At 40.4% G+C, this 9,975-nt stretch overlaps 1 protein-coding gene across 2 annotated transcripts; it reads left to right on the top strand.

The window, feature by feature from the left end:
• The first annotated feature begins 1,588 nt into the window (after positions 1–1,588).
• On the top strand, positions 1,589–5,805 carry LOC134357430 (cyclin-dependent kinase 4 inhibitor C-like). 2 transcript variants are annotated; one of them, XM_063069005.1, is made up of 3 exons: positions 1,589–1,746; positions 3,195–3,347; positions 5,312–5,702. In XM_063069005.1, exons 2-3 carry the CDS (start codon positions 3,222–3,224, stop codon positions 5,573–5,575), a joined length of 390 nt encoding a protein of 129 aa, XP_062925075.1. In that variant the 5' UTR covers positions 1,589–1,746; positions 3,195–3,221; the 3' UTR covers positions 5,576–5,702. The 2 variants fall into 2 exon arrangements, with proteins under 2 accessions (XP_062925075.1, XP_062925074.1); XM_063069004.1 differs by lacking the exon at positions 1,589–1,746 and having other exon boundaries at positions 2,933–3,347; positions 5,312–5,805.
• The last annotated feature ends 4,170 nt before the right edge of the window (positions 5,806–9,975 follow it).

Consider the following 9,975-nt stretch of genomic DNA (forward strand, 5'->3'; position numbering starts at 1 on the left):
AAGAAAAAGGAATCTGGTAGAAGAAGAAAGTGGACTGTGGGCGAAAGGAGGAGGGGTAGCAGGGCGGTGATAGGCAGGTGAAAAGATGTAAGAGGGGTCTAGAGTGGGGTAACAGAAAAAGAGGGAAGGAGAAAGGGGGAATAATTACCGGAGGTTGGAGAAATCAATGTTCATACCATCGGGTCCAAGACTACCTGGATGGAATATGAGGTGTTGCTCCTCCAACTTGAGAATGGCCTCATTGTGACAAAAGAGGAGGTCAAGGACCCACATGTCAGAATGGAAATTGGAATTAAATTGGTTGGCCACTTTGTCAAGCGCCTGCGCTCCATCCACGAAAGGCAGGATTTCTTCTTCCTCTTCTGACCTTTAATGGCGGTTGGCAGTCCAATTTAAAGGTAATTACCGCCACCAACTGGACTGGAGTGTGGTGTAGAGAGCTGGGAAATAAAACCCAGTCTAGTTCTTTATCAAATCCAAACTAAATTACTCCAACAAACCCGATAGATTGTAAATAATGAAAGGCAATATTGTGAATTAAATTAGTCACTTTCATAACAGAGTGGTTTTTAAATGAAAGCCGTTAACCCAAAAGATAGTGGTGCAGCCTGAAGTTGCTTTCTTTCAACCCCGTATGCTTCACGTTGTAAAAGACTGTGTTCAACTGTTTCGTAATGACAAAACCTACACGCCCCGGAGTGATGCTTTCCAACAAAATACAAGGAATAATTAAGCATAGGATGCCCAATTCTAAATTGAGTCAATATAATTCCTTCCCTTGTCTTACTCCCTTCTCCCATCAATCCAACAGTTCTATGCATTCAGTAAAGGCGTCTCCCCTTATGCTCATTATCCCACAGGTCTTGCCATAATCTCAACTCTTAGCCCCACCAACATTTTAGCTTCTAATTTGCTAAGTGGAAGGTTTATATCCACAGATGAACTGATAACAGCTTTTTTGGCCAAACAATCAACCCGCTCATTCCCCTCAACACCTCGATGCGCAGGGACCCAGAAGAAAAAGACAAGTAAACCAATACTTTGAATATGAAATAAAGTTTGAAGAGCTTCCAGTAGTAAATCTGACCTACTGCAAGAACGACCTGCTTGAGACTCATCAAAACCGAAAAAGAATCTGAGCAAATTACAACTTTGCCAGGGCAGACTTCCTCCGCCTACTGTAAGCCCAAAATGATAGCAACCAATTTTGCAGTATATACTGATAAATGGTCAGTAAGACATTTCTTTATTGTTAAAAACAGGATTTCCCAGTGTCCAACTACTTTAATCTGTGCAATCTTTGGTTACTTTCCCTAACCCCTTCCCTCTTCTTCACTCTGCCCCCTTACCACTTCTCCTCACCTGCCTATCACCTCCCCTGGTGTCCCTCCTCCTTTCCTTTCTCCCATGGTCATCTCCCCTCTCCTATAAGATTCCTCCTTCTACAGCCCTTTGCCTTTTCCACCTATCACCTCCCAGCTTTTTACTTCACCCCCCCCCACCCAGCTAGCTTCACCTATCACCTTGTAGTTTGTACTTTCCAATCCCCCACAACATTATTCAGGCAACCCCCACACCCACCCCCCACCTTCCAGTCCTGATGAAAGGATTTGGCTTGAAAATTCGACTCGTATAAATGTTGCCTGACCTGCCGAGTTCCTTCAGCATTTTGTCAGTTATATTCTACATCTGTTGGTTATCAACAGAAAGCTATCTTCCCGCGAAGGACACGGACCAGCAAACCAGGTATTGAAACTTATCGTTGTTAAAACTTACAAAAAAAAATTGAATTTAAAGCGTTCACAGATCTGTTTTTGATTACTTTTTACCATTTTAACGGGAAAAAAATCAGTTTCCCTGCACTGTTAATACCTGAGAGAAGGGAAAATTCAGAAAAACGCAGATGTCAACATAATTTATAAAGTGTGCGTATAAAAAAAGAGACATGTTCACACTATTTCACTTTTAAAACTCGCTATAATCATCATGAATTACCAGGAGTCATACTCCAGATAAAGCGACCCCATATTAACGTCACCTCAGCGAAGAGTTATCTATCTTACAGTCCCCTTCTGTAAAAGTATTGGTATCACAAATATATTTCTATTTTCAGTGTTTTTTTTTCTGTTTGTGAAAGCGAAGTAGCACGAGTCTATATTTATTATAGCGCCTTTCGCAATCTCCGGTTATCATGGAGGGCAACGGGTTATAAACTGGAGTGCGGTGCCTCGGCAACCGTCGGAAACATCGATCAGAGAAAGCAATGTACGGGCGTTTTTAGCCAGTTCGGGACAGGGCTACGACAAACTACGTGTTCAAGTCTTCCGAAGGAATAAGCTGGGAAAAATAAATTGTATGCGCAATTACAGAATGGTTGGCGCAGGTGGGAGAGTCCGGATATAAAAGCTTTACAAATTACAACAGCACCCTAATTTCTGTAAGCAATTAAGAACTCAATATGTCGGCGGGATTCTATTTAGTAATCTGTTTAATGAAATTAATCAGTGAAAATGATGTTGCAAATAAAGAACGTTTTTTTAAACTGCAAAAGGCGCCGACCGGAACCTGTTCTAACCTGAATCAACCCCCCCCCCGCCCCCGCCGCTCCCCTCCCAACCCGCTTCACCCCAAAAGTAGCCTGGAGTCCGGGGCGGGTCGACATTCCACGCACGACCATCGCGCCCCCGGTCGCCGGGCACTTTCCGCCTGCAGCGGCTAATTACACACATTAGTGACCGGGTGTGCGCGCCGTTAACTCTGGAATGACTGCGACCGGCTCCCCGCGGGCTGCGCGGCTCAGCGCGCCCGTCCCCGCCGTTCGCGCGCACGCAGCCCGCCTCCAGAACGCGCCCTCCGCGGCGCAAGGACGCCGGTTGCGTCATCCGGCAGCCAGCCCTCAATGTGCGCAGGCGCCATTCTCCCATAATGTCAGCACGCAGGGGCACGCAGGCAAGTCTGAACATATCGAAGCGGGTTGGTGTTTATCAGCCTGGGACCCCCCTCCCCATGTGAAAGGAGCTGCCGAACAACGGTCGTAACTCACCTCCTCTCTTTCCTTCAATGGTATCGCCCCATCTTCCAAAACTATAAAAAATTCACTGACCCAGGAGACCTGTCTATTGCTGCCATACAGGTTGGAAGAGTAGCGAGCTTGAATTCATTATTGCTCATTGAATTCATTATATTCTAAGCAGCATAAAAGGAAAACGAGTTAGCTAGACATGATGGCTGATATCGAGGAACTTACAAGAGCAGCAGCCAGCGGGGACAGCAACAGGGTGAGACAACTGTTGGAAGCTGGAGTAGACCCCAATGGTGTCAATAACTTTGGCAGAACTGCTATACAGGTACATTTATCCAGTCAATAATATAAGTATTAATCTCTACGTGATTATTCTTCTTGTTACCCGCCTCACCGCTAATTTTAATGTATTTTGCTGATTCAAAATTTGAAACGAAATTTTACAGGAGGGGTCTGCGATTTCACGGCAAAAGTATACAGTATTTTTTTTAGATATTACAGCAATAGTAGCCATGTTAAGTAATTTGACGACACAGGGGCATTTGAACGAGTCTCGCGTTTTTAAATGAAAAAGAAGAACACATTTGAACATAAAAACCCTAAAAGCGATATGTTATTAATGCTGAATTACAAACTTTAAAATATGAATTTTTGCAACTTCTTTTAAAAATGGAATTGTAAAGCAAAGCTGTTGCCAACCGTTAATTTAAACATATTTTATAAGGTTATTATGTTTCGATATTTACTGGCGTAGTGAGTAGATGTACAATATCCAAAACGCCTTCCAAAGCTTGAAGCGTTCCAAACTTGAAACAAAACTGTAATTCGATGAAAGCACTAAACTCGATACAGTTTAGTTTCTCCTGAAATGAACTAATGTGTTATACTAAATTCTAGCAGGAGAATGTTACGGTATATTTCGTTTCACAATCTTTAATAATTTTCTGTAAATGCTTACCGCCAATATTCTATTTATAAGTTAAATTATACATTTTATTCTTTAACTGGGATAATGGAGAATAATACTAAAAGCGCACTTTATCGGTGAAGTCTTTTCCAAGGCTCGTTGCAGTTAGATTAGAAAGTTAGACGCCCAAGATGGAATGCTTGGTGGGGGGGGGGGGGAGGGGGGAGTTTTCTTGCTGCAAATAGAACAATTAATCTCCGTATGTTATTCTAAGTCTGTTGTTTGATGTTACAAATTTTACTTTCTTTTCAAATCTTTTTATTGTATATATAGGAAAAATAACATGAATACATCGAAGTAACAACACTTACAATGCCTCAAAAAAAAACCCAACATCTTAAAGATTGAAAACAAAATTTCGTGATAACAAAAAAAACCTACTGAGCAGAAAAGTGAGAAAAAGAGAAACCATTAGGTGTACAACCCCGGAGCCATGCGTCATACAAAAAGGTTCTGAAAATAAACATCAGTTACAAATTTTAGATACAGTAGTTTCCTTTGTGTATTAATTTTACTTGGAATTTCAACGTAATGTAAAAACATTGTTTTATTTCTGTAAAATAAATATTTATATTTGAAGTATGTGCGTGGATTGCGAGCAATTTCAACCAGAATAGAGGTTTTAAATGATAAAAGTATGTAATTTTGATATCCAATTTCTCTTTGAATTGTGAATGCAGTTAAGGTCGATCAGTGCAAAAAATGCGAAATAAAGATAAGAAATTACCTCAACAGATTTTGATTTTTCTCGCAATCGAAACGCGCCTCGGCGCTTTAAATACAATCCGGTCAGTTTTACGTTTGAGGCGATACCTTATCGGAAATGGCATAGTTTTTAATTTTCCATTAGTGCTTTAGGAAATATAATCAAGTTATAACAAAATTAACTGCAGGACATCAAACGAAAAAGATAAGAAATAGCAAGTACCGTGCACACACCCATGGAAGCGAACCTATTTGATTTTTAAAAGAGGAGATATTATAATTAAATTAAGAGTCTTTTTGTACTCTTCCGTAACCGTGTAGTTCATTCATTATTAATAAATGTTATTAACATTTATTTATTAACACGGCATTGAAAAATTAATTCCGCCTTAATAAATATATACTAATAACCTATTAATAAATTTCATAGAAGTGAGGCAACCGTTAGATGCAGATGCTTCCTGCACAGGGGATATTTTGAGGTTTGTTATATAAAACTGACACAAAACCTTAGCTCTCTTTCTTTCTCCGCATAACTTGTCTGATCAGCTGAGTATTTCCAGTATGTTCTATTTCACTTTCCACTTAAAGCAATAATCTGTCCCCTTCCATCTCAGGTGATGAAAATGGGCTGTCCGGATATTTGCCGGTTCCTGCTGCGGAGCGGAGCAAACCCGAACTTGCAGGATCGGCACGGCATCGCGCTCATCCACGATCTCGCTCGCGAAGGTCATCTGGATACGTTGAGCGTCCTGGTAGAAGAAGGAAACGCTGATATCAATCTCCGAGACCGCAACAATAAAACAGCTAAAGACTTGGCGGAGGAAAATAACTATCCTAACGTAGTGAGCTATCTGGTTCGGCGACACCAGGCTACTTAAGTAGGTGTCTAACGGCGTACCATCTTTGCTATGCTAGTTCAGATTTACAGTAAAAGTTCACTGCAAAAATTGTAAACGTCGCAATGTCAACATTCCAAACAAAATGCTGCAAATATATACATAAAAGGTTAGTTTATTAACAATATTGAATAAACTTTCAAATATAATTTGGAAATGTGTTTATAAATCAATTATTAACATTAACATATCGCTCTAGCTCGTGATATCCATAATATTCCGAAATTTCCGCTGCCACTTTTCCCTTTTTTTCCCGTTTCATAGACATCCGATGTTCTGCTGCCGAACCGTGAACGATTTTTGGATTGGTGTAGTTTTACTGTAAGTTTTTTATATTGGGGGAATGGAATTGAGATCTTCTCCCAGTATCCCAGGCGATGATAGTAACAATCCCGTAGGATTGACTGAACCAGATGGTCGACTTGGCCACAGGTATACTTGTTTTGTTGTAAACTCCAGATACCGCTGACCCCTTCTTCATAGAAAATTCAATTGAAACTCTGCATGCTCCTTGATTTGTTTCAAATTTATACTTCTGGAAATTATTGAAACCAGAATCTGGAGAATTTGTACAATTATGTTTAACGCGGAGGAAAATATATTTGTTCAATCATAAAATGTCAGAAGAGAATTTTAATCAGCATTCTGGTTCTCCTGGTGGGCTGGTTTAAAAATAGCAGAGGCGGGGTGCTCCGCCCTTTAACCTGTTGCCTTCTCTCAGGCCTCCGGGTTCCCGTTAGAAGACAGTATGGAATACAGGTTTTTAACTCTCACAGCTGAGCCAGTGACTTCAACGTACGTTCAGCATCCAACCAGAATGAGCCTCGGCGCAACTGGCGCATAAAACGACATACCCACCGTTGGTTTCACACGAAGATGACACGGCGTTTAAAACTGGGCCGGTAGGCATTTCCGGAGTTAAGTCGCTGAGAGATTAGCTGAAAGTTTTGTCAGTATTTCCCAGATCATTTAAGAATGCTAAGTGTACCACTACTTCGACTGAATAGCAATTCATTCATAAAGACGAATGTTCGTTGATTGGCTTGGGTAACACTGGTATAGGTTTGACGGTGTTAACTGGGTTATCTGGATAGTTCCCATTTAAACAACACATATCTGTGGGAACTATTTTAAAAGAATGAGTTTCAAAGAATATCTTAAATCTCTACATTATGCCCGGAATCCGCATCTTTCCGTGTTGGTATTATTAATGTCCAGCAGAATTCGTGGAACGTGAAGCTTCAAAACCGGTCCATTAAATTCCAGTTCCAAGGGCCGGCCAAATGATTTTTAATACGCCTGCACTGTTATAAAGACCAGCACGATGCAATTGAGAAATACCTACCGTCGTAAAATTGAAATTATTGTAATTTTTACTGTGTGCATTGTTTCAAACTGTAATGTTTCCTCTGTATATGTCGTTTTTAAATTCTATTACAGAAACTGATATTTAAAATTTTAAATATTCCCTTGATAAGTTGTCTTGTTGGCTATCGCCAAACAAGTGAAACAATAATGTAGGTCTGAAGTAAAACAAAAATGCCGGAAGAACTGCAAAAAGAGGATATATGAAGGTTTGGCAAGAGATATTAGTCAGCACTGGTTTCATCTGAGGTTTCATTAACCTTTAGCCATCACATGAATCATAAAGTGTAGATTAACGGGAGGAAATGCAAATAACACACTCCATAAACGAGAGAATCTGCAGACGCTGGAAATCCAAGCAACGCACACTCCATAACAGGTTAAAAAGTAAACTAAAATAAACAACTGTATATTACAAAATAATCACAAAACCAAATTCCTCACAAAACGGGTTTTCACGGCACAGACCATAAGACATGGCAGCAGAATTGGGACAATCTGCTCATGGAGCCTGCTCCGCCATTTCATCGTGGTTGATGTATTATCCCTCTTAACTCCATTCTTCTGCCTTCTTACTGGTATGGATCCTGTCAACCCCTGCTTTAAATGTGCCCAATGACTTGGCCTCTACGGCCGTGAATGGGAATTTGATTTTGCTCTTACAGTTAAAGATAGCAAACCACTGTGCCTTATCTTGAATTCGAAAGGTCATTGCTAAATAATTCATAACAAACAATCTAAATATCGTCGAGAATCATAATTATGTTAAGCAAGGTTAAAAAAAGAATATCTGTCCAAACAGACAAGAGATGACAATTTTTTATGTTCTGCAAGGAAGACGGCAGAAGAGCGAGAAATAGGAGTTAACATTCCTCGTCAATGACTTTTCATCAGAAATAAGATAAATAGGTTTTAGCATGCAGAGAAAAGGTAGTAGTGGTGCTGGTTGGGTGCGGGGGGTGCAGAGAGTAAACAGAAAAGAACAGGGTCTGTGATAGGGCACAAGACAGCTACGACTAAATGGCAAAAGAGGATGATAGTGCAAGCTGAAAGCCTTTTTTATCATGGGACAAGAAAAAATTGGCCACATAATCTGACCTGATGTCTACTCACCTCAACTCTGAACTGATTTCACAATCTATGGTCTCATTTTCAAGGACTTGAGTATTCATGTTCTCAATATAATTTATTTACTTGTTTTTTTTTATTTCCATAGCTTGTCAGTCTTTGTGTGTAGTATTTCTCTGTATTTCTCTGCTCTGTTTTGAATGCCTGCAAGACAATGAATCTCAAGCTAGTATATCGTGGCATGTACATAAATAGATAATAAATTTAATTTCACTTTCACCTGATGTCCAGAATCGGAATCAGGGTTGACATCACTGGCATATAGAAGAAAACTTGTATTTTGTGACAGCAGTGCATTACAATACATAATAAAAAAACTATAAATTACAAAAGAAGTATTTTAAGAAGTAAATTAAATAAGTAGTGCAAAAAGAGAGAAAAATATTGAGTTAGTGTTCATGGGTTCATTGTCCATTCAGAAATGTGATGACAGTGGGGAAGAAGCTGTCCCTGAAGCATTCAGTGTGTGTCTGTGAGCTTCTGTACCTCCTCCTTGGTGGTCACAATGTGCTGGTAATGACGGATGCTGTCTTTTTGAAGCATCTCTCCTTGAAGGTGTACGAGATGCTGGGGAGGCTGATACCCGTGATTGAGATGGCAGAGTTTACAACCTTACCCCGCTTTTGCTGATCCTGTGCACTGGCCCCTCCATATCAGACGGTGATGCAACCAGTTAGAATGCTCTCCACTGTACATCTGTAAAAATTAGTGAGTGTCTTTGGTGACATGCCAGTTCTCCTCAGACTCCTCATGAAGTTATAGACACTATTGTGCCTTCTTTTTATTGCTGTTGGGCCCAGGATAGATCCTCGGGACAGTGGCACCCAGGAACTTGAAATTGCTCTGTCTTTCCACTGCTGGTCCCTCAATGAGGACTGGCGTGTGTTCCCTCAATTTCCCCCTCCCGAAATCCACAATCGATTCCTTGGTCTTACTGATGATGTGTGCAAGGTTGTTACTGCGACACCACTCCGTCAGCTGATCTGTCTTAGTCCGGTACGCTTCCTCCTTACCATCTGAAATTCTGCCAACAATAGTTGTATGGTTGGCAAATTTATAAATGTCGTTTGAGCTGTGCCTCGCCACACAAATGAGGGCAAGAGAGAGTAGAGCAGTGGGTTAAGCACACAACGTTGAGTTGCGCCAGTGTTGGTTATCAGCAAGTGGATGGTATTTCCAATCCACACAGACTGTGGAATGATCTAGTTGCAGAAGGAGGTACAGAAGCCTAAGTTTTTGAGCTTTTTTGATTAGAACTTCTATTCATCACTATGCAGAGAATATCAACGATTCTGCTGATCTCCTGATCAAATTCACCTTCAGGAGCCAGTGAAAATTTCACATCACATTGGTCACACTAGTGAGTCAAGGAAGTCACACAAATCTTGCTGATGATGCAACTTCATTCATTTCACAGATGGTTGGTAAAGGAACCCTGGCCAAATGTTTCTTGGTTGTGTCTTATTTTGGGGTTGGATGGAGGGGGAGGGGCGGACTTGTATATACCCAATTTTCCAAAAACCCGGGGACATAGTCAAGAAAAAAACTCTATTAATCCTGTTGAACTGTGACTTGGTAATACAATGCTGTTCTTCGAACTTGGACAACTAACATGGGCATTTTGAGTTGTGAAATACGAATGAAATATTGATTCTAAAAGCAATAGAAGGTGAAAACTATTGTGCAGTTATTACATTTTTGTAGCTTAGAAAAACAACTATTTGAAAAACATACACAATAAATTGCCCTTCCATTCTAAAATTTTCCGGGTCATGTTATCTTAACTTGAACCATTGGGATAAATTCAATAGTATAAGTTTGGAAACAAATTTATTTCCTACAATTAGGGTTCAAAGGCATTCAGGTGCTGATTGTTAGTCGCACTTGAA

This window comes from Mobula hypostoma, chromosome 16, assembly GCF_963921235.1.
Source record: "Mobula hypostoma chromosome 16, sMobHyp1.1, whole genome shotgun sequence".
Lineage (NCBI taxonomy): Eukaryota > Metazoa > Chordata > Chondrichthyes > Myliobatiformes > Myliobatidae > Mobula > Mobula hypostoma.